General features: G+C 39.8%; 1 protein-coding gene across 1 annotated transcript in view; it reads left to right on the forward strand.

The window, feature by feature from the left end:
• The window catches only part of LRP5 (LDL receptor related protein 5), a 255,556-nt gene that overhangs the window by 209,377 nt on the left and 21,041 nt on the right, over window positions 1-25,138 (forward strand). Inside the window, 10 exon segments of the mRNA XM_030562148.1 lie at window positions 3,802-3,884; window positions 3,886-4,126; window positions 4,911-4,930; window positions 5,167-5,204; window positions 5,206-5,302; window positions 5,304-5,369; window positions 11,713-11,809; window positions 11,812-11,923; window positions 13,494-13,684; window positions 21,876-22,085. Of these exon segments, the coding sequence (XP_030418008.1) occupies window positions 3,802-3,884; window positions 3,886-4,126; window positions 4,911-4,930; window positions 5,167-5,204; window positions 5,206-5,302; window positions 5,304-5,369; window positions 11,713-11,809; window positions 11,812-11,923; window positions 13,494-13,684; window positions 21,876-22,085 (1,155 nt within the window).

The raw sequence follows: 25,138 nt of genomic DNA on the forward strand, positions 1-25,138 counted from the left end.
TATTTAATGCATGTTGGAAGTGGTTGAATTAGACTTAAATTTCCTACCACCATTCTAGTGTGTGCTAATTAATATTTTGGAGAGTAGTAAAGTAAAATACACATGATAATGACATTAAACATGCATAAACTTTATTTGCAAGTTTAACAAAATTGTGAGGTAAACCTTTAAAGTAGTAATAAATTCGTAAAAAAAATGAACCAGCCTTTCTAAAGCATTTCCCATAGGGTAACAGAGAAACTGCACTTTAAAAATTATAAATGCAGGGAAAGTAAAACAAACATTCTATTTTTCTGACTAAAATCCTATACCAGAGAGATTATTTTAATCTCTTTCTTCTGTTGCTGATATTAAATTACCCATGTCTTTTACCAGAGCAAAGAGACAGTCTCAGTCTCTTTATTTCTCCAGGTTAGGACAACTGAATCTTTTTGCCTTTAGGGGCCAATTAAGCTGGACCAATCTGTGAGTCCGCACACCTAATTCTGTCGCCTAATTCCACAACCTTGTCCCCATCCAAGCCAGATTCCAGCCACAGACTGGTTCTGCTAATTCAGAATTCAAATCAAAATACATCTTTATGACCTGCATTCTTGGTTGTTGTAATGACACTGTACAGTTAGCTAAACATTTTATAGAATTAATTTCCCAACATTTACATGTGTTTTCCTATGAGAATTTATTAGAACTTCAAAAGCTTTTCTGCAGTTAAGGCTTATTAAATCTTTACATTAACACTGACAAGCTAGCTAATTGAATAAAGGAGGGAACAGATCATATTGTATTTAGCACTTTGTGTAGATCTTTACATCTAAAGTGCCTTATAAAGGTTAACTATTCCTCAGAAAGCCAGATGAGGTAGACAGAATTATCTCAAATTTTTGGACAAAGACACTGAGACCTGGAGAGTTAAATGAACTGCCCGATGCTACACAACAAACTGATGGCAATCTGAGTTAAAATCTAGGAGTTCCTGAGTTCCCTATCCCATGTTTGTTTCCATAGACCATGCTGTCTTGGTTAGATATGAATTAATACCGCTAGAATTTCTGTATTAAAAGTATGTGGCAAAAGGTAAACCTATCATGGCATTTATATTAACTACTTCAGAGTCACTGCTGTGACATTATTGTTGATGAACAGGTAATTCCATATTAAGCCCTTATTTTCAGGCCTTGTTTAATTTTCCATGAAAAGCTACAATTTGGAATGAAACTTTTAAAGCTTTATTTTGGCAGCTTGGCGTTTGGGGACATGAGAAATCTATTTTCTTCAAGAAAGTTTTAGATGTTTTTTCTGTGCTTAGATCACACGCAAACACTGCTTATTTAAGTAATAAAAATTGTAAGACATGTCATGGTCTTGGACAACAAGGACACAAGAGCCCCTGGCACATCTTGAAGAAATGTGTTTTAGGAAACCATGTAACTAGCAGCAGTACTTTGTGGCTTTCTTGCCTCCTTTTTTTTCCACAATGTACTGAGCAGGAGAACCCCAAATATCCACTCCTGAGCTCACAGGTGCTGAAGCTAGAGCTACAGGGGATGCTGCTGCACCCTCTGCTTGAAGTGCTTTCCCTCCTATACAGGGCTTACAGTATGGTTCAATGGCTCACAGCACCCCCACTATAAAAATTGTTCCAGCACCTGTGCCTGAGCTAAACATGTTGAATTTAACATAGCTGCATTTACTTCAATAATCCTGTATGGACACAGGTGAAAACACAAGAAAAACTAGAAACCACTTATATATCATTAGGATCAGTATTAACTCTGGTTTACGTACGTGATGGTCTGTACCCTGGCTGTGATATAGCATTGCCATTGTCGGCTGGCAGTGAGTGCTTGAGCTGCTGTTACACAGGATGTAAGTAAATGAGCTACCGGGGAGGGGGAAGACAACCTCTGAAGCATCATAAAATAGCTGTATGATTCTGAAAGACTTTCATAATCCACAGCTTTTCCAAGGGCTTTCAGTGATTGCAAGTCTTACATTCATTCCTGTGAAAAGTATATGAGAAATGCCCTACCAAATGTATGTCACTGCTTGAAATTTTTATTATGGTTATTTCTTCCACCGAAGTAAATTTTTATCAAAAGCTTTCAATAGGATCCCTCGTCAGATTGATAAGGGAACTAAATCACCAAAGGGCAAGAGGCAGATTTCTGGAATGGATTAAAAACTTTTTGTGGTACTGAGGGGAAATTCAGTACCCATGGCTGCTTCTCAGACTGGAGAGAGATTATATCAGCTCTGGTAAATTAAACTGGTGCTAACACTGGGACTACAATCACTTACTACATTAATCACTTTGGAGGAGGAAGCAGACAGTGAACTGTTGAAGTTGACAGTGACACATAGTTAATGACATGTAAGGAGGTTTGCAAGAACTCTGGGTGGAATTTTAACAAACTCATTGGGTAGGGGAAGTGTAACTGCATGAAAGTAAAGTGACAAAACATTGCGTGCAGTATGCAATGATGCACACTGAGGATCCTATCCAGAAAAGAATCTGGGTGGGTGGTGTGGGATGAAGTATGTCTGCCCAGTGCACAGCAGCAGTGGCCAAAGCAATCTTAAATTTGTAAACAAGGGGTGTTCCCAGCCTGCTCTCAAACACTACACAGCATGTAAAAACACCCCCTTCTTCGGGTTTTGTTTACGTAACCTGGGAACTAGCAAAAAACAACATAAATTTCAACTCAACTAGATCAAATAAAGTGTGTTCATTGGTAACTCGCTGTCTAGGGTAAGTAAATTTAAAAAAAAAATGTAGTAAGATGGCTTTTTATTCCCATGTCTAAGCTTTTCTTCCCTCCCCTAGACTAGGCCAACTCATGAAAAAAAGCAGGGCATTCAAAAGACACACTTACTAATCAAAAATATTATTTTAAACCATGAAGACATTTAGTAGTACATCCTCAGCTGGTATAAACTGCCATTGCTCCATTGATTACAGTACAATGGGGTTTTCCATAATGGTTGATCTAGTCTACCTTGGCCAGTTCCTGATGCTCCAGAAGGTGATAAAACCTTAGATTATGAACTTTAATAATTAAGCTGTGTCATGTGTGGGAGTGTTAGAATTCCTTCCAGATTAATACAGGAAATCATTTTGAATATCTGCATCTTCTTAAATTGCAGCTGTGGGTTTTTACAACTTAAATCCAACTTCAGAATTCCCTGGATCAGCTTTATTGCTGAATCCCAGAGATTATCTGTGTGGTACTTTGGAGCATGTTGCTTACAGTACTTGTTTCGTATGTGTTTTAAGTTTATTTTTTATCCAGATCCAGTATTTATCAGGGGATTAGGGTGTTCTTAAAGACCTTTCTCAGGATTCTGTTTGGGGTGTTAAGCCTCTGACACAAAGTAATATTTCTTAAAATGACAGTAGTTCCATTGCACCTGAAGAAGTGGTTTTTACTCACAAAATCTTATGCCCACATAAATCTGTTAGTCTTTAAGGTACTACCAGACTCCTTGTTGTTTTTGTGGATACAGACTAACAAACTTAATAGTTCCAGCGGTACTACCTCTGAAGTAAAATATTACTTGGTAGGAATAAAGGTATCAGAATTGGGATCTTAGTGGCTACCTCTTCAGAGGAAGATATTGTGTAATTATGAACCCCAAATTCCATGATACTGACCCTTAGCAAATTATCTTTCAAAAATCAAAGGAGTTAAAAAATTACATTTTAGTCACACAGGATTAAATAACCCTTTTGTCACTTTTTTTGCAACTGAGTTTCAGTTATTACTTACGATTAGTGCTAACAGTATGAAGTTACTTTTTCAGGTCAAGAAAGGGAAATAATAGCAGATGATCTACCTCATCCATTTGGACTAACACAGTACAGTGATTACATCTACTGGACAGACCTGGAACCTTCACAGTATAGAAAGAGCAGACAAGACCAATGGGAAGAACCGGACGCTAATTCAAGGACATTTGGATTTTGTGATGGACATATTGGTCTTTCACTCTTCACGTCAGGATGGCTTGAATGACTGCATGCAAAGCAATGGGCACTGTGGACAATTGTGCCTTGCCATACCAAATGGGTATAGATGTGGGTGTGCCTCTCATTATACCTTGGATCCCAACAGCAGGAACTGCAGTTGTATGTCCTTTTATTTCTTATGATATTCTTAAGTACTTGCAGCTCATTGCTGCTTCTGGTTCCTTTTACTATAGAAAGGGAAGGATTCATATACATACATCTCAAGGGTATTGGTTTTAAAGATGACCAGCAAACAGGGAAAAAAAGGTTTGTACCCTTTCTATGATGCGTAATGAAGAGCTGAAAAGTTGGTTGTTTTTTTAAAGCCTTAGAAATAGCAGCACTGTCAAGTCTGTCTTGTTTTGCTGGATGTGTTTCTAGGGTGACTCAGATGTGTACTAGAAGCTTTCCCAGGCTTTAATGGAATGGATGGGTGGGTGTGAGTGACAGTCTAAATGAAAGCATCTTTTCTCCCAAGTGTTTTAGTTAAACAAGTGTTAGCAAAAACAAAAACACAGGGTTCTAAATCCTCTGGGTAATAATCCCATCCCAATTAATCAGGTTTCACTTCCTCTGTACGTGGGATGTCATGATCCTGCTAGTTAGCCAATGGTCCATATAGCTCGTCCAGCCAAGTCTGATGTTTCTAATGAAAAAACAAGCAGGAGAAGAAAATGTGCTTGGGGAAAAGCAAATGATCTCTCAACTCCCACCACCAAACGTACAGAATCAGAAAGAAGCAATAAGGGAATGTCGTGTTACCTTTAACAAGCCAGGGATGACATGTAAGAGTACCTGCATTTAAGACTGTAGTGTGATTCCTAACTTCACCGTTATTAGCCTGACTGCATTATCATGCCATTCACATGTTGCCTGCTGTGTAATTTTGAGTATTCCTTGATAGTGAAGAGAAATAATATCTCAGTGAGATAGTGTTGGGCTCATCCTCCAAAACTATGAAATTTTGAGCAAAAATGGGACTTAAGATTTAATAGCAAGAATATCAACTTGTGATCATTTTTCACACCTCTAGATTTTTCTTTTCAGTCCTGTAGAATTTTTCCTTTAAATATTTTTTTACATGGCTAATGATTTGCTACCAGTGTACTTGGGGGCTATGTTGCATTTCGTTTCTTATGCATTTTGTGGATTTGTTTCAGCTCCCCACCAGCTTCTTGCTGTTTAGCCAGAAGTCTGCATCAGTCGATGATACCAGATGACCAGCAAAGTCCAGATATCATCCTTCCTATGCATGGTCTAAGAAATGTCAAGGCCAATGATTATGATCCCTTAGAATAAACTGATTTATTGGGTGGATGGACGTCAGAACATTATTAAAAGAGCCAAAGATGATGGTACCCAGGCAAGTTTGTGTGTTGTTGTGTGTGTGTTATCTTTTTTCGTATGTATTTTATACTTGAAGTTTCCAGACAGCATCATCTTAAGCCCTGATCCTACCAAAAATGCATGCACTTGTTTAAATTTGGGAGTAGTACCTATGGATTTGCAGAATCAGGATCTTAATTTGTATACAAAGAAACAATAACAGGAGCATGTTGCCACATGGCTTATATATTACAAACTACAAACCTCAAACTGTGATAGTTGTACAAAGACAGTCAGAGAAACTCTAGCCTGGTACCACTAGTTTACGCTTTTTATTTCACAGTAATTACACTTTAAAAATCAGTGCTATACATGACAGTTTTGGTGAGCATAATATCGTTATAAAAGTTCCTGGGACTGAAAACTCAGTCTCAGCCATAAAAAACACATTTAGGCCCTAATTAAGCTTAAAGTTCATCACATACAATCATAGAAAATGTAGGACTGGAAGGGACTTTAAGAGGTCATCTGCTACAGTCCCCTGCACTCATGGCAGGACTAAGTATTATTTAGACCATCCTTGACAGATCTTTGTTTAACCTGCTCTTAAAAATCTCCAGTGGTGGAGATTCCACAACCTCCCTGAGCAATTTATTCCAGAGCTTTCCTAATGTCCAACTTAAACCTCCCTTGCAGCAATTTAAGCCCTTTGCTTCTTGCTGGACTCCTCATAGGTTAAGGAGAACATTTTTTTCTCCCTCCTTCTTGTAACACCTTTTATGTACTTGAAATAACTGTTATCATGTCCCCTCTCGTCTTCTCTTCCTCATACGAAACAAACTCAGTTTTTTTCAATTTTCCCTCTTAGGTCGTATTTTCTAGACCTTTAAATCATTTTGTTTGCTTTTCAGTGGATTTCCTCCATTTTTTTCACATCTTTCCTGAAATGTGGCACCCAGAACTGGACACAGTACTCCAGTTGAATCTAATCAGCACAGAGTACAGCAGAATATATTTCTCATATCTTGCTTACAACGCTCCTGCTAATTTTTTTTCAATAGCATTACCTGTTGACTCATATTTAGCTTGTGATCCACAATAAACCCCAGAACCGTTTCTCCAGTACTTGTTCCTAGGCAGTCATTTTCCATTTTGTATGTGTGCAACTGATGTTCCTTCTAAGTGAAGTACTTGCATTTGTCCTATTGAATTTCATTCTATTTATTTCAGACCATTTCTCCAGTTTGTCCAGATCATTTTGAATTTTAATCCAACCTTCCAGCTTAGTATTGTTCACATATATTATAAGTGTACTCTCTATGCCATTATCTAAATCATTGATGAAGATATTGAACAGAATTGGACCCAGAATTGATCACTGCAGGACCCCACTCAATATGCCCTTCCAGCTTGACAGTGAACCATTAATAAATACTCTCTGGAAATGGGTACCTAACCAGTTATGCACCCACCTTATAGTAGCTTCTTCTAGATTGTATTTCCCTAGTTTGTTTATGAGAAGGTCATACGAGACAGGATCAGAAGCCTCACTAAAGCCAAGATATACCACATCTATTGCTTCTCTCTATCCACAAGGCTTGTTACCCTGTCAAAGAAAGCCTTCAGTTCATCTGCAAATTTGACACCATCAGCTCAGGATTGAACAAAGACTGTGAATGGCCTGCCAATTACAGAACCAGTTTCTCCTCTCTTGGTTTTCAAACCTCAACTGCTAGAACAGGGCCTCATCCTCCCTGATTGAACTGACCTTGTCATCTCTAGCTTGCTTGCTAGCATATATATACCTGCCCCTGGAAATTTCCATTACATGCATCTGAGGAAGTGGGTATTCACCCACGAAAGCTCATGCTCCAAAACGTCTGTTAGTCTATAAGGTGCCACAGGATTCTTTGCTCCATTAGGTTGGTTTGACGTAATTTGTTCTTGACAAATCCATGGTGACTGCCACTTATCACCTTATTGTCTTCTAGGTGTTTGCAAATTGATTGCTTCATTATTTGCTCTGAAGTTAAGCTCACTGGTCTGTAATTCCCCAGGTTGTCTTTTGTGACAGGGTGCTGGGCAAGTACTGCTGACTCAGCCCTCTGTCACGCCGGCTCCCACTAAAGGAAGTAAATTGGAGCTGGCTAGAGAAAACCTGCACCTAACTGGTGAAAGGGAGAGAGCTGCCTGCACAGTTAGCCTGGGGCTGTATAAAAGGCTGGGAGGAAGGAAGCTGAGGGAAGGAGTGAAAGCAGAGAGATAGCTCTTCCCCCCTGGGTGCAGACTCTAGAACTCAAGCCATGTATGGTAAAAAGGTGATGGCAGCACAACTTGTAAATAAATGGTACCAGTCGTTACTGAACCCCAGGGTCTACCAGTGACTTTGTCAGCAAAGCAGGGGCAGGAACCAAGAGGGCCCTGCAGCGCCCTGCTACATCTTTATTTCCCTTTTTATATATAGCAGTCAAATTGTAAAAATACTCAAGTGCTTTGCTGAATAAGGATAGGCTTGAGCATCCTGCTGTAAGTGCTTTGCTCATTCAGGCGTTTATTCTTACTCCAATTGCTTGCGCAATGATGATAAGTGTGGTTGCTCTTGCAGCAGGACAAATGTCCGCAGTTACACAGCTGTCAAGTTTTGAGAGTTTAACAGATTCCTAAACATATAATTAAAATAATACACAATGAAATTAATTTTGAGGTAGACTAGATATAGCTTCCATTGTTCTTTGCCTCCTATGACCTCCATTACATGATTTAAATGGAGCTGACACTGTGTGTCTATACGGGGGATTTCAACTATCCCCATATTGACTGGGTACATCACCTTAGGACAGGATGCAGAGATAAAGTTAAATGACTGATTCTTGGAGCGGCTAGTCCTGGAACCACAGAGGAAGGCAATTCTTGATTACGTTCTAAGTAAGCAGAGGATCAGGCCAAGAGGTGAATATAGCTGGACCGCTTGGTATAGTGACCATAATATAATTAAATTTAACATCCTGGTGGTGGGGGAAACACCACAGTGGCCCAACATTGTAGCATTTAATTTCAGAAAGGGGAACTACACAAAAATGAGGAGGTTAGTTAAACAGAAATTAACAGATACAGTACCAAAAGTAAAATCCCTGCAAACTGCATGGAAACTTTATAAAGACACCATAATAGAGGCTCAACTTAAACGTATACACCAAATTAAAAAACATAGTAAGAGAACCAAAAAAGAGCCACCATGGCTAAACAACAAAGTAAAAGAAGCAGTGAGAGGCAAAAAGGCATCCTTTAAATAGTAGACGTTAAATCCTAATGAGGAAAATAGAAAGGAGCATAAACTCTGGCAAATGATGTGTAAAAATATAATTAGGAAGGCCAAAAAAGAATTTTAAATACAGCTAGCCAAAGATTCAAAAAGAAATAGAAAAAAAAATGTTGTTCAAAGTACATCAGAAGCAGGAAGCCTGTTAAACAACCAGTGGGGCCACTGGACAATCGAGATGCTAAAGGAACACTCAAGTACAATAAGGCGATTGTGGAGAAACTAAATGAATTCTTGCATCGATCTTCACAGTTGAGGATGTGAGAGAGATTCAAAACCTGAGCCTTCTTTTTAGGTGACAAATCTGAGGAAATGTCCAGATTGAGGTGTCATTAGAGGAGATTTAGGAATAAATTGATAAACTAACAGGAATAAGTCACCAGGACCAGATGTATTTACCCAAGAGTTCTGAAGGAACTCAAATGTGAAATAGCAGGATTACTAACTGTAGTCTGTAATCTATCATTTAAATCAGCTTCTATACCAAATGACTGGAGGAAAGCTAATGTGGTGCCAATTTTTAAAAGGGCCCCAGAGGGTCTCTCGCAATACAGGTCGGTAAACCTGACTTCAGTACTGGGTAAACTGGTTGAAACTATAGTAAGGAACAAAATTGTCAGACACATAGATGAACATACTTTGTTGGGGAGTAGTCAACGTCGTTTTTGTAAAGGGAAGTCATTCCTCACCAATCTACTAGAATTCTTTGAGGGGGTCAACAAGCATGTGGACAAGGGGATCCAGTGGACGTAGTGTATTTAGATTTTCAGAAAGCCTTTGACAAGGTCCCTCACCAAAGGCTCTTAAGCAAAGTAAGCAGTCATGGGATAAGAGGGAACGTTCTCCCATGTATTGGTACCTGATTAAAAGATAGGAAACAAGGGGTAGGAGTAAATGGTCAGTTTTCAGAATGGAGAGAGGTAATAGTGGTGTGCCCCAGAGGTCTGTGCTGGCACCAGTCCTATTTAACGTATTCATAAATTATCTGAAAAAGGGGGTAAACCGTGAAATGGCAAAATTTGCAGATACAAAACTACTCAAGATAGTTAAGTCCTAGGCAGACTGCGAAGAGCTACAAAAGGATCTCTCAAAACTGGGTGACAGGGCAACAAAATGACAGATGAAATTCAGTGTTGATAAATGCAAAGTAATGCACATTGGAAAACATAATCCCAACTATATATATAAAATGATGGGGTCTAAACTAGCTATTACCACTCAAGAAAGAGATCTTGGAGTCATTATGGATAGTTCTCTGAAAACATCCACTGAGTGTGCAGCGACAGTCCAAAAAGTGAACAGAATGTTGGGAATCATTAAGAAATGAATAGATAATAAGACCAAAATATCATATTGCCTCTATATAAATCCATGGTTTGCCCACATCTTGAATATTGTGTGCAGATGTGGTCGCCCCATCTCAAAAAAGATATATTGGAATTGGAAAAGCTTCAGAAAAGCCAACAAAAATGATTAGGGGTATGGAATGGCTGCTGTATGAGGAGAGATTAATAAGACTGGGACTTTTCAGTTTGAAAAGAGACGACTAAGGAGGGATATGATAAAGTCTATAAAATCATGACTGGTGTGGAAAAAGTAAATAAGGAAGTGTTATTTATTCCTTCTCATAACGCAAGAACTAGAGACCCCAAATGAAATTAATAGGCAGCTGGTTTAAACAAACAAAAGGAAGTTTTTTTCACACAACACTCAGTCAACCTGTGGAACTTCTTGCCATAGGATATATGAAGGCCAAGACTATAACAGGGTTCAAAAAAGAACTAGATAAATTCATGGAGGATAGGCAGGGATGGTGTCCCTAGCCTCTGTTTGCCAGAAGCGGGAATTGGTGACATGGAATGGATCACTTGATGATTACCTGTTCTGTTCATTCCCTCTGGGGCACCTGGCATTGGCCACTGTCAAAAAGGGGTAGATGGACCTCTGGTCTGATTCAGTATGGCGGTTCTTATATCTCTCTTGCTTTCAGAGAACCTATTGTAAATTACTCATGTCCTTCAAACAAGAAAGAAAATTTACATTCTAAGCTATTTTGATTGTTGCCTTGATTTTTTTTGGAGGGGGAGGTGTCAAATGAATTACCAGCTGGGAGCGGAGGACTTTTGAAGAAGTGCTGAACATGCTCTTGGGATGATACTAGGTGTTAATTGTTGGAGTGTGGCTTCCCTTTGGTTGGTACTTCCCATGTGCAAATTGCATTGGAGATTAATTTGCTGTGTTTTTTCTCATGTATTGCACTGATTTAAAGGGTGTTAAGGTCTTTGAGCAGCAGCTTCTCTGGAAATTTGGCTTTGTAGTTTACAACTTTCTTTAATTTGTTTTGCTGAATTTGCTATTTCATGTTACTATGAATTTTGCTAATTAGTATTTTGTATAGATATGGATATTATTTTTCCATTTCTGGGTAAAGCTTTTCCTTGGTCTAAGGAAAGAAATATAAATTAAAAAAAATATCAAAAGCTATTCATTACATGCTGTCAAGATGAAAATTTGTTTACATAAAAATGATTCCTTACCTATCTTTAAACATGTCTCAGAATATTAAAACCGAATTGTAAAAATGCAGTGAAGTTTTTTAGGGTGTTTTTTTTTTCTCCCCAAATCCCCGCTGTTTCTTTTTTTCCATTAACTCAGTTGGGCTATGAATAAAGCACAGCCTGTTTTTTTTATATATATATATAAAAAAATAATCTTTGAACTGGCATCATCTTGTCTTTAAGACATCTACATTCCCCTGCTAATACAAAATTGTTCCCTATACAACATTCACCATTGTTCCTATCAGGCTAATTTTAATTAATTCTAGTGATGGAGACTTCATAATCTTCATGACTTTTGTCCAGATATTGTCCCTAATCCGTAGCACATTTTTTTCACTCAGTTTCATTCTATTTCTTCTGGTTTTTCCTCCCTAAATAATTTCCTTCCTGATTGTTTCAGATATTTGTAGATTATCAAATTACCCATAATGAAAATTACATGTTTTCACAGTTCTTGTCTTAATGGGTGTTCTTTTGTTGTTGTTCTTGTTATCCGACAGCCTTTCACTGTCATGAGTGCTCCAAACCAAAGCCAAAACCCAGAGAAGCAGCCGCATGACCTGAGTATTGATATTTACAGCCATACCTTGTACTGGACCTTGAGGCCACAAATTCAATCAGTGTTCACAGACTTAATGGAGAACCAATTGGAACGGTGTTAAAAGGAGATCATGACAAGCCAAGAGCCATAGTAGTCAATGCAGAGCGAGGGTGAGTCTTTTTCCATGCTTGAGGTTGAGTGAATAGTGCATATGTGTTTATTCATTTAAGGCCAGATTCTCAGTTGCTTTGAATCAGCAGAGCTCTGTTGATTTTACACCAGCTGAGTATCTGGACTATAATGTTTAGTTTTTCAGGAAATAGTGTGTTCAGAAACAATTCAGTCCCTCTGTTGTGTGGAAACATCACAATAACAGCTAGTGCAATCAGATCAAAGCAGATGTATTCCTTTACGTTTTGAACCTGCATATTTTAAGACCAGTTCTCCCTGAAGAATGTTTTACAATTATATTTTTTAAATTTTTGATATAAATTTAAAACAGGAGGATGTGCTGGATAAATTTTCCACAAGCAGCTGAAATAAAAGGAATTGTTTTGCTGCATAGCAGTTTTGGTTATATTCAAGGTACCACGTCTCTACTGCAGGGTATCATTAGCTTTTGTCTTGACAGAGGTGAAGAATGAGCCCTTTTACCATTCTGTTTAATAAGTTAAATGCCCAACTTCCTGACTACTATTAAAATGGCTTAATAATCATATGTCTCACAGATGTTGAGTGACAGTATTCCATATCCATGTGGATACAGCGGTTCTGAGAAAATCTGTGGAACATTTTCAGGGTTGTTGACTTACTGTTCAACTAGGGTATGATTGTATACAGTACCTAATATCTATAACCCATTTTAGTGGCTAGTGTGAGAGGGGGGATTAGAGATACGTAAGGCTTCAATTTCATTGGGATCAATTTGCAAGGACATATTTTATAGTTAGAAAAGAAAATCTTTAGTCTGTGCTTTTGCAATTAAAATGGGAATTTGGTTTTCCAGGATGATTCCTGAAACACTCTGATTCATTAGCCTCCACCTTTCTAGCCATGCTTTAAACCCATTTTAAAATAAATCCAAACTTTAATTTTTAAAAAAAGTCTTAAGGATTAAGGAACAGTGAATATGGTGGCTACCAGGAGACCTGAATTCAGTAGTGACTCCTGACCTGTGAACTGAACTGCTCAGAATAGTGCCATTCTAAGCAGTGTTTCTCTTCCTTTGGGAGCATCAATCTTGTTAATCTTATTGGGATTTTTTCATGCTGTGAAAGGGGGGGCCATCTTAGAGAGAAGGCAGGATTTTTCTGGAGCGTTGCTGAGAACTGGGGGTATGGCTACACTTGAAATTTCAAAGCGCTGCCGCGGCAGCGCTGCAAAGTGTGAGTGTGGTCAGAGCGCCAGCGCAGGGAGAGAGCTCTCCCAGCGCTGCACGTAAACCACATCCCTTACGGGTGTAGCTTGCAGCGCTGGGAGCCGTGCTCCCAGCACTGCGGCACTGATTACACTGAGGCTTTACAGCGCTGTATCTTGCAGCGCTCAGGGAGGTGTTTTTTTCACACCCCTGAGCGCAAAAGTTGCAGCGCTGTAAAGTGCCAGTGTAGCCAAGCCGTAAGCCTGGGGAAGAGGTGCTCAATAGCACTCATTAAGTTTAAAAGAAACTTTGATACAACTATAATGAAACCCTTGCCCCCAAAAGTCTTGGTTTAAGAGGCTGGTGTCTATATTTGTTATCAGGTACATGTACTTCACCAACATGCAAGAGCGAGCCCCGAAGATAGAGCGTGCAGCCCTGGACGGCACAGAACGAGAAGTGCTTTTTAGTACCGGGCTGATCCGACCTGTTGCACTGGTAATTGACAACAAGCTTGGGAAACTCTTCTGGGTAGACGCAGATCTCAAACGCATTGAAAGCTGTGATTTGTCAGGTACGCGGTTGCTAAGCACGCTGAGCATTGGGTATTTATAGTGTGTGTAGTCCTTCTCTGACACAGATCCAAAGGGCATCTTCTAACTCTAGCAATACCTATTTTGTGCAGGTGGCTGCAGAAATTATCAGAAACGGGCTCTCTCCTTTGCAGCGCATACATGGACAGAGCCTGTAAACTCTTAAAGGACATTAGCACCATACCTGAGTGTTCTGGTTTTTTCAATCACTTGTACAATAACTCCTCACTTAATGTTGTAGTTATGTTCCTGAAAAATGCAACTTTAAGCAAAACTATGTTAAGCAAATCCAATTTCCCCATAAGAATTAATGTAAGTAGGGGAGGTTAGGTTCCAGGGAAATGTTTTTTTGCCAAACAAAAGACATATATATACACTCTCTCTCTCTCTCTCTCTCTAAGTTTTCAACAATTTAATACTGTACACAGCAATGATGATTGTGAAGCTTGGTTCAGATGGAGGAGTCAGAGGGTGGAATATTTCCCAGGGAATGCCTTACTGCTAAATGATGAACTAGCAATTGGCTGAGCCCTCAAGGGTTAACTCGTTAATGTAGCCTCTCACTCTACAAGGCAGCATGAATGAAGGGAGGGGTGACGGCATAGCAGACAGAGACACACACTGTGTGTGTGTATGCTGACTGCACTCTTAAGTACACTGCTTTATTAAGTTAATTAGCAAGCTGAGATCTTAATTAGCAGCCACTGCCAGGAAGCTCCCTCCATCCTGAGCCCTGTCGTGTGTCCCCCCTGCTCTATGGAGATGGAGTAAGCAGGGTGCAGGAGCAGGGTGGAGGGGGACACCCTAACATTAGCCCTCTTCCTCTGCACCCCCCTGCAGCCCCTGCACAGCAAGCAGGAGGCTTGGGGAGCAGCTCCAAGGCAGGAGCAGCACATAGCAGTGGGGAGAGGGACAGCTGAACTGCTAGCAGTTGGTAACCTGCTTGGCAGCTGCTGCACAGGGAACTTAGGGGAGCAGGGAGCTGATGCGGGGCTGCCGATCCACCCTGATTCCAACCACCCACCAGCTAGCTCCAACAAGCTTCTCTTCCTGCAAGCAGTGGACAAAGCAGGCGGCTGCCAAACGACGGTATAAGGGAGCATTGCGCAACTTTAAACAAGCATGTTCTCTAACTGATCAGCAAGGTAACAACGAAACAATGTTAACTGGGATGACTTCAAGTGAAGAGTTACTGTAGTTACAACTGGCTTTTAAACACCCAAGGCTGGTCAATGGCAGTGCAGACAATGGCAGATAACTGTAGTAACAGTAACTTAAAGGTGCATTGCCAAGACTGAGAGAGTCATTTAATTCACGCACACATGAACCCTTCCCACACACCAAAAACTTTAATTCTTCTGAACTGAGTGACAATGTAGTTTGTCTGGAATACTGATTTAGCATAGCAGTGGGAGTCATGTGAAGTCATCACATTTCCCGTTATAGCAATGCTACTTCACATCTTTTAATTATACTACTGCTACTTGGCTTTTATGCATGGCTTTATCTGTAGATCTCAGTGTTTTACAAAGGTGTATAAGCATTATGGGCCACCATTGTACAGCTGGGGACATTGAGGAATAGAGAAGTTAGGCTATTTGGCCAAGGTCACTCGGTGAGTCAGTAGCAGAACCGATACAACAAATATTCATGTTTGCTACCTTCCAGTTCAGTGTCAGTCACTTCTGATCCTCTGTGGATTAGAGGAAGCAGCATATGAAGAAGGAGTCAGGAGAGCAACGAGTTTGGGACTAAGGAGCTAGAGACAAAATCACCAGTCGGAGGCGGAATCAAAGTCAGGGTTCAGAGAGTAGAGTGCACAGGGCACAGTAGGAGGACAGTAATAAAAATGTGGGAGTGGCTGGGCAATAGATCACACCAGGATTGGAAGAGAAGGGTCAGGAAGGTGAGACACAGAAAGTGTCAGAACACTTCAGAACTGGAAGAGAGACCAGAAGTCAGGAGAGCATTTAGTTAACCCATGGAAAGAGTAGTGCTGCTCTGGGATAAGAATGCACAGAGAGGGTCATGTGGCAGAACACACAAGAATTGAGATCAAAGTAGGGACTGACTGTTGCTCTTTGTACAGGGCCTAGCACAATTGGGTCCCACTTTTGACTGGTCTTCGGCCCTACTGTAATAGAGTGGGGCAGGGAAGAGGGAGAAGGCAATGTCAGTGATGCACCAAAGAAGCATGAGAAAAATCAGTTGGAGATAGGGCTGTAGGGGAATGCACCTGGGAGGAGGCAGGGAAAATCTGTGTTGGTATTGCCTCTAAAGAGAAGGCTAAAAAGCACTGCCAGCTACACCCATCAAAGAGGGAAGGAGACTCAGTCAATTAGCACTTGCTTATATTTGTAGCGTTCAAGAAACCTAGGCATGACTTGGGTTTCTGCTTTAAGGCTAACACCTGTAAAATCCCCTCTGTGCAAAAGAATTGGGCCTTGTTATTTTTATATATATAAAATATTCACCAAAAATACCCAGACTTAGAATGTTTGCAGTGTTGAGTTGAAGCTAGTTGACAAATGGGTTTTCTTTTTGTATTGTAAGCTCTTTAAGGCAGGGACTGTCTTTGTGTATGCTCAGCACCTATCACATTGGGGCCAGGAGGTACTACTGCACTACAAATCATAAATTATAATTTGGGCTTCCAATTTTAGATTTTAACTGATAAAAAAAATGGGAGTGTTTTATCGGTGTTTATTTTTTTTTCAAAACAAGGTATTTATCCAATAAACACTGAAAAACATTGTAAATGGTTAATCAATTTGTTGACTTCCCCTCTTTCCCAGTGCAGTTTATTTATGTAAGTGATCACTCCTCCCTGGCTTGTATCTCAGAGCTTGTCTGCATTACTGCTCCATCTAGACTATGGGGAGGGGGTTTCTGAAGTGCACCAATGTGTTGAGAATTAATTGGTCCATATAAGCCCTGCTGGTGTGCGCTCATGACTCCCCCGTGTGCTTTAATGTAATGCTGTTTGAACTAGTACTATGCGCATATGCAGAGAGAGAGCCCTCAAAGCCCCCAATTTTTTGACATCTAGATGGAACTCAAAAATTGCTTTTAAAAAAAAATAAAACCCAAAAAATGAAATTAATAAACCCTGAAAAACAGAAGCCCTAATTATAATGCATTGTTGGTTCCACAGGAAAACAATCTATTAATTTTTTCCTCTTTCTTTTTTTGTTTGCTAAGTGGTATGTATATAAGAAGTGACTTAGGACTCAGGTGGTACTAGGTGAATGATGACCAGCATGCAATAGTCATAGTTTTGGCAGGGGGTAGCACACTGTAGCTTCCATTGTAGTGGGTCTGTGTTCCCCTAAAGAACTTCACCCAGACACTACAGATGTAGCACCTTAAATTAGGTGGATCATGTTACAAGAAAAACTAAACTTCCTCTGCTTAGTCCTGAATCAGTGCTTACAACATATATTTATTTGATGAATATTAAGGGGAAGCAGCCAGAAAATAAGATGCTATAGAGAAGATGAAAGGGGAAAACTGTAGGGATAAAAGAAAATCTGTAAAGTTGATTAACCAGAGGATATGCCTCTCGTAGCCAGAGAGATATGACTATGTTTGATCCAGCTGAGCTCACTGTAATTTGATCCACTGAGCTGTTGATTTTTGAAAAGTTAACAGCACATTTTTGTGTTTAAAAATCTTTGTATTCTCATATCGCAAGTCTTGAAGAGAATCGACAGCCAAAAGGACCTTGGCTTGAATGAGACCATAAGAAATAAATTGTGCATTGGGCAAAACACATTAAAACAAAAACACACACAGGAAAGGATTTTAATGTAAACTGAGGTGATCATGAAAAATCAGATCAAAAGGTTGTGTTGTATATTTTATTCTGATTAGGCAGTGCTAGGTATCCTTTCCCTCTTGCAGAATTAGGGAGATGACCCATTTTTTTTAACTCATCAAATCCAGATATTTTACAGCACCGTGTTGAAAGTGGCAGAACAGCAACTAAGCTGTCCAATGTTTAACTTTCAGGGAAGGTGTTACGTGGTCTTGTCTGTAGGACTTTCATTTTCATAACCAAGGGTTTAACCCCATGCCCTGCCTTCCCCCACCAACTTTGAGTTATTGATGCTTTTTGGAATCTCTAAGGCTTTGCAAACAACATCAATCTGCCGCCAGGTGATAGAACCTGTTTATTTTATTTTTAAATAGCTGAAAGAGTTTGAAAAATTTTATTTGAGGTGAGAACAAATACTTTGTATTCAATGAAAATGTAAATAGAGGACTTATTTGTCCTTCAAGCTTTTCATAAGGTTTTTTTTTATTTGAATTCTAATTTCCACCTTAAAAAGATTACACAATTATTTCATACTGGAAATCAAAGTGTTTAATTACTAAGGATAATTTAATTATATACTACTTTTACTTGTAACATGATTTTCATTATCATTTTTATTACTTAACCAGAAGGAGAACACTACTGGGACTTCAGCTAGGCCCTCTGCAGTAAGTCACTGGGAGAGAGGCAGCCTCTTACTGGTTTGTGAAAGGGGGAGAGGCAGTTGATGATGTGAAACCTGCACCATTTCAGGACAGGAAACATCAACTTTATTTTTAGTTTTAAATGAATTTGGCCAATGTTTAATGTTTTTAAATATAAAATTGTTAATGGAATAAAAAAGTTCCTTCAATTTATTACTGCTTCTGTTAAGAAATTGGTCTATCTGAGTTTTTATAATGTAGGCCAATACCATGGTGTCTGAGCATAACTGAACCTCACTCTGCAAACTCAGCACCCAGGGCCCAGTTCTGCAAGGTGCCAAGCATTTCTGAGAGGCAGTGAGAACTCCAGTCTCATTGACTCCAATGTGAGTTAAGGGTGTTCCACATTTTGCAGGATCTAGGTCCCAGCGCTTAGTCCTCAAGGCTGCAGGTCCAGCACCACCTTCCCATCCATTTTTTGTTACTCTTTTGCATTTCTAAATCATGCAAATCTGCATGTTTTGGGGAGGAAAGCCTCAGAAGTATGCCTCAGCCTTCAGAGCCTGAGCCAGTCCCCAGTGAAATCAATGGAGAGGCTACTATTTGCACTGAGGCCCTCAGCTCTTTGTAGACCACCAGCTGTTGGTCCATGGACCATGGTTTCAGAATCTGTTTTACTGTATGCTCTCAATTCTCTGTTCAGCACTGTGATATGTACTCCTAGTACTACAGCATTACAGGAGGTCCTCATCCTCCCACCCCATTTTCAGTGGCCCAGGACAAAGGGAAGCAGTCAACACTGGACAAGGATTGAATGCATTTCTTCCGTAAACCTTACTAGCACTAATTATTTCCCACTGGAGATGTTTAGTATTGCCTAAATGTGTGAGAGAATTAATTTTAGAATTAATCAGAAGGAGCTGGAAATTCCTGACCTCCATATAATTTCCCTTTAATTTAAAATAATCTGTCTATCAGGCAGTGCTCCTTTTAGCAGTATAGTAAGAGTCTTTGTGCACTGTAATCTTCTGAACAAATTAAATAGCAGCTGTAATTGAAAGAAATATTATATTTGCATGCATGGCTGAGCTCTTAAGTAATTTATTCAGCAAATTATTTGAATCTAGTGCTGATTAATGTTTTTACTGTGTATCCAAATTCTGTAATCTTATTTTGTGGCATTAAAAAAAAAAGTTTAAATGCCAGAGAGGAAAAGAGTAAGTTAGTCACAATTATCATTATTCTATAATTAAATCTTAGAGCAGAGATACCACTGACTCACATCGTCCATTACACTTGTCATTTCTTGTGGAATACATCTGGTACACATAGGCAGGAACTGCCTGCCAGTGGTTTCTCTGACGTAAGAGAATGATTCAGGGACTGTCATTATGGAAAAAACTACAAAAAAAAGTTGCAACTTTTTTAAGCACCTTTCACAAAAATGGTACAATAAACACTATCAGACTGCCAACAGTAAAGGTTAAAAGCAGCCACAAATATATTTTTCTTTTAACAAATTTTAAATGTTAGCTCAGAGTGTTTTGAATGATAGGACAGATGATTTGATTTTGTTGTTGTTGTTGTTGTTGTTTAGAGGTGAAACACCACTTTGGTTTTTATCCCATTGCTTCCAAACACTAAAGTTAGGCTCACTGGATGATTGGGCAGGTGAAAGGAAGTATGAAGGAAATGGTATGTGGAGGTAGGAAGTAGAATGTGGCCAGTTTTCAGATGCATCTGTATGGACATTGTTTAGCATACAACAGGATTTGTGCCCTTACCTCTCCCTTTGCAGGTGTATACTGCATTCATTTAGTAGTAGTAGTAGTGGTAGTAATAACAACTTGTGTTCTAGTAGTAGGTAGAGGCCCAAACCAAGCCTGGGACAGTTTCATGCAAGGCATTCTACAAATGTAGAGGGAGAGACTCTCCCTGCCCCACAGAGCTTACAGACTACATGTAGACTGGGCTACAATACAAAATGCTACAGCGTTCGCATGCACTGACCACAGAAGACTGGCCTGTGTAAACCAGGACAAATCATGGTCAGCATGACATCAGCAAACCACAATTAAATCCTGCTGGGTTGAGGGCTCAGTCATGGTTAGCTGACATGATGGTTAACGTAGTATGTCCTGGTCTGTAGAGTCAGTTAACTCAGTTCTTCTTAGTAACCATTTTCAAACACCGTAAAATGCCCTAGGGGTGACAACAGCTCTGCCTTAGATGCATGGAAATGTTAGTTTTAAATTCAGCACCGTTTCTTTCTACTTTATGAGGGTCAGGCACTTGGAAAGTTATCTTAGAATCTCTGTCCTGTGGAAGTAAGATGTCAGAGATCGTTGTTGAAATACTGACACTGGTTTTGTATTATGAGCATGTTCCCCCTCACCATCTTTGTCTTGTCCATTCTTTCCACACTGTCCCCTCATCTTTCTCCTTCCTGTCTTAGAGCCTGCTTCTCTTTCCATTCAGCTGCTCCCCACTTCCAAGCTCATCTATACTCTCATGCCGTATTATTGATCAGTTTTATCTCGTCACTGCCTGTCGCTTTGCCGCCTTCCTCCATCAAGCACTTTCTCTTCATCTCCATTTTCAAGGCTCTAACTGTGGCCTGAATAAACCATCTGCCTCATTTCCCCCTCAGTACCTCCCTCCCTCTGTTCCTGAGGCTGCCCTCTGCAGCAGGAGCTTTGAGGCCCTGCATCTCAGCAACTGAGCTGGATTTTTTCCCTGTTGGGGATCTGCTGCTGACAACTGGTGTGCAGGGCAGAAAGCAGGAAATAGGAAGAGTTGCTGTATGTTGTAGGAAATCACTGCTGGGGAAAAAAACAACAAACCCAGCTTTCTCTATGTGCAGGCCCCTATGCTGTGCCCTACAGAACTTCCAGCTTCTAGAATAAATGAAGCAGGGATCTTACAAATAGCTTCATTCTCTCTGCAGCCCTGATTCATTCTCTGTGCCGAGAATGAGGCAGGGATCCTGTAGAAAAAAAGTGTGTGATCATGTATTTAAAGACTGTATCATAGGGTATATGCATCAGGGAGGTGAATAAAGATTACACAGGCAACCTAAAATTTGGTATTTTCTAACTTTTGAATGCTTAACTTTGCAACCTTAATGTGCTTAACATGGAGTTATTTTGATGTTGTATGTGTGAATGTATGTACGTACCTGTGTGTATTATGTGTGAGTGTTTATGTATGTATAGAACATTAAATGTACCTAGGATTTTTATATAGTACCAGTCACTATGATGCCAATGAATTATCAGCTTTCTATTGTTAAAGAATAGCATCAGCACGTAATGTTCTATGTAGATTTTTCCTGAAAAACTCAATAAGTGCTATTTTAAAAAATGTGAATGCCTCTCTCAAGAAATATCTTCCGTGAGACCTTAGCTTGTAGGGAAAAATTCTAACCTCTACTGCCCATAGATGGTTCCCATTGGTAGCTCAACATGTCTGAGGGTAGAACTTGCCTGTCAGTGCTTGAAAGTGATTTTTTTTTTTAAATTTTGCCCTTGGAAAAAACATTTCCAGTTGCACTGGATCAAAAAAATGTGTTCAGAATTCATTCATGATAATAAGACTGTTTGAAGGATAAAGCATGTTTTGGAAACAAGTACACTTTATTATAAAAGAAAAGATGAGACAAAAGTTTGTCTTTGCAAAACCTATATTTGCTTTAGCTTTTGATTGTTTCAGGAGCTAACCGTGTGACACTGGAGGACTCCAACATCCTGCAGCCAATGGGACTGACTGTGTTGGGGAATCACTTGTACTGGATTGACCGTCAGCAGCAGATGATTGAGAGAGTTGAGAAAACCAGTGGATACAAGAGGACTAGAATCCAAGGCCGAATTGCTCACTTGACAGGCATTCATGCAGTGGAAGAAGTTGATATGGATGAATTTTGTAAGTTTATTTCAGTGCCATGTATTCTTGATTGCTCTGGTACTGGTTTCTCTTAAACGTCTGAATCAGACACCCAGTGTGTATCCTAGCATATGAATTTCTGATTCTTCAGTTTCTGATTTGTTGTGAGTTTTTGTGTTCATCTTAAACAGAATGTGCCCAGGTTTTTTAGTAAGCACTGTTTGAAACCAGGGAGGTTTTTGCTCATGAAAAATGGTACCTATAATTTTGGCTATTTATGTAACACTCAAAAATACACCAAGTGTTCTACAGACTTGTAAGACAGATTTCTGCTGTAAAGAAATGACAATTTGTACACAAAATACAGGCATAGGGCTTGATTGTGAGGGATGCTGAACACTCTTACCTCAACCCAGCTAAGCACTTAAGCATATGACCAGCCCCACTGAGTTCAAATAAATTCTTAGCTGGATTGCGGCCAGTCCAGTCTGCTCAGCACCTTGCAGGATGGACCTCCCAGAAGAGAAAGTAATGCAAACCTCTTTTCCCATTTCTGTCGTGAATAATCTCTGCACAGAAAGATGGCTATCTGATGTTGTAGTACACCTCTACCCTGATATAACGCTCTCCTCGGGAGCCAAAAAATCTTACCACGTTATAGGTGAAACTGCATTATATCGAACTTGCTTGGATCCACTGGAGTGCGCAGCCCTGCCCCCCCAGAGCACTGCTTTACCGCGTTATATCCGAATGTGTGTTATATCGGGTCATGTTATATCAGGGTCGAGGTGTAGTTAGCAATCTATTCAGCATGCATATGCATAGTACAAAATTTGCGCCTGAAGCTGCTTAGAAAAGAAAAACAAAGAAAAACTAGATGTAGGCTGTTTGATTCAGAGAGGTTAATTACACTAGCCTTTCACCATTGCAAACCTGTGATCACACGTGTTTTACTGTGTACCATAAGAGAGTTATTCCACGTAGGATTAGGGGAATCAGCTATAAGAAAAATAGCTGTGCTTTACATCTGCGTTTCTAAAAGAGGCATCAAGGAGCAAGGGGGGCTTTTGTTGAACCGCAAAGTGAGGAGGGGGGGCTCCTTTTAAAATAGTTCACTGCAGTACATCTCCACTGATCCTGGTGATCCTGGGGGGAGAGACGTAAGGGAGGAGAAGCTATGTATTGCTTGCCCTGCCTATCTTACCTTAGAAACAAGGATGGACAAACATACTGGAGTAGCAGGCATGCGAGCATGAAACACTGTTGCAACAAAAGGAACATTGAAAACTGGCTAGGACTGTCTGTTTCACTTTGCTTCTCCTAGAGAGTGCTGTTGGAGGTCAGACATAATCTGGGAGAAGGGAGAGATCCAGAAAAAAGAGGAAAAAGGAAAAAAATACGGGGTAGACGCACCGTTCGTTAATTTTAGGATGTGTGCGTTAGCCTTCCAAGTGATCACCTAATCGTAGTATTGTCCTTCCCATTTCATCTCCCTCCGGTGGGTGTTTTTCGGTGCTTGCTTGTTTTTTGTTGTCTTCATTTAGATTACAAGCTCTTCAGCTTGTACAAGCATTCTGTCTTTGTTATTGTAACACACCATTATGTTTATGTCATTATGTAAGTACTAATAAGGAGGCTAAGACTTGACCAAGCAGAGCAAGGAGCTGCACCAGTGAGTTAGTGGAAACATACCATAATCTGGTTCCACTTTCGGTCTCTTTCTCCAGGAACCATCAGATGTTAGAACTGTAGAGACACTCAGCCCCTGGGGATGGTGGTAATGGGTCCCCTCTGGCTGAATGACAGAGAAGTGCTGATGAGATATAGGAGGTCTTCTGTCAAACTCTCCACATCTGAAAGAAAGATGGTGCAGGGCCTTTGAGGAGAGAAAGATGTTAACTGGGGGAATTGAAAGGGGAAGGATCCGAGAAAACCACTCGAAAAGAGGAAGAGAATTAAAAAAGAGAGAGAAAGAAAAGACTGGAAAGATGCAGAGAATGAAAGAGACAGAATGGCAGAATAAGGGAGAGTAAAGTAGTGGTGAGGAAAGGAAAAATATGCCCAATATAAAAGGGGCTTGGAAGGAGACCTGAAGGTAGGGGGTGGTTGTGTGTGTTTGTTTAATTTTAGGATATCATGTCTGTTTCTTTTATCTACTCATCTAATAAACTATGATTGATAACTTCTCTGGAAGTTGAAAGACACCTGGAAAGAAAGTGTCCTGATATTTTCAAATCTTTTTTTCCATCCACCCATTACCGCTACTGTTTGAAAAAGCCATTAACTAGAATAGCAGGAGGTGCATTGACAGAACTGTGTAGGGGGATGCCTGTGTGATGTTTGCTTGCACTCTTGCTAATCCTTGTTTTATAAGCATTGAAACCCTCAAATTTCGAAAATAAGAGTGTAGGAATCATTCATTTTTTTAAAAAAGGAATTCGAGCCTTTTTAGTGCATTTGTTCTAGAATTTTGCAAACAATTAACCCCTTTTCTTTCACAATATGTAATATTCGCCATTCCTAGCCGTTTCTCTAGCGTCTCCTTGCCATACTCCAAGTGTCTCTCCAAGATACCCTTACTTTACTGCTGCAAACAGATTTTATTTTTTTAATTTAAGCATTATTCAGAGAATTGGGAAATGATTTTCACGTGCTAAATCGTGAATGGTTTAAAAAAAAAGGGGGGGGGGAGTGCTTTATTTTGTTTATGACAAGGATCCTGCTTTCTACTTTGAGTCACACTTGAAAAGAATCACCCTTCAGGGCTGAAATCTGAAACTTGTCCTTTAAAGGCGAGAATCTCTGTTGCAACAGAACAATTTAAAAAATTTTTTCTTTTGCTCTTCCAACAGTCCATGCTGTGTGCAGTGGCATCTTAAGACTATATATAAAAATTATATGTTTATGAAAAGTGAAGGCAAATTTCTGTGCTAAATGCCTGATTAACAAGTCTGAGCAGATGAAGAGCACATTTGGCACAGAAATAATTGACTATATTTATATGTCCCCCCCCCAACTTTGTAAAAATCTCAGAACTTACTAGTACTGGATCCAAGAATGCATCAGTCTGTGACATAACAAATATGAGCTCC

Source organism: Gopherus evgoodei, chromosome 4 (assembly GCF_007399415.2).
Source record: "Gopherus evgoodei ecotype Sinaloan lineage chromosome 4, rGopEvg1_v1.p, whole genome shotgun sequence".
NCBI lineage: Eukaryota > Metazoa > Chordata > Testudines > Testudinidae > Gopherus > Gopherus evgoodei.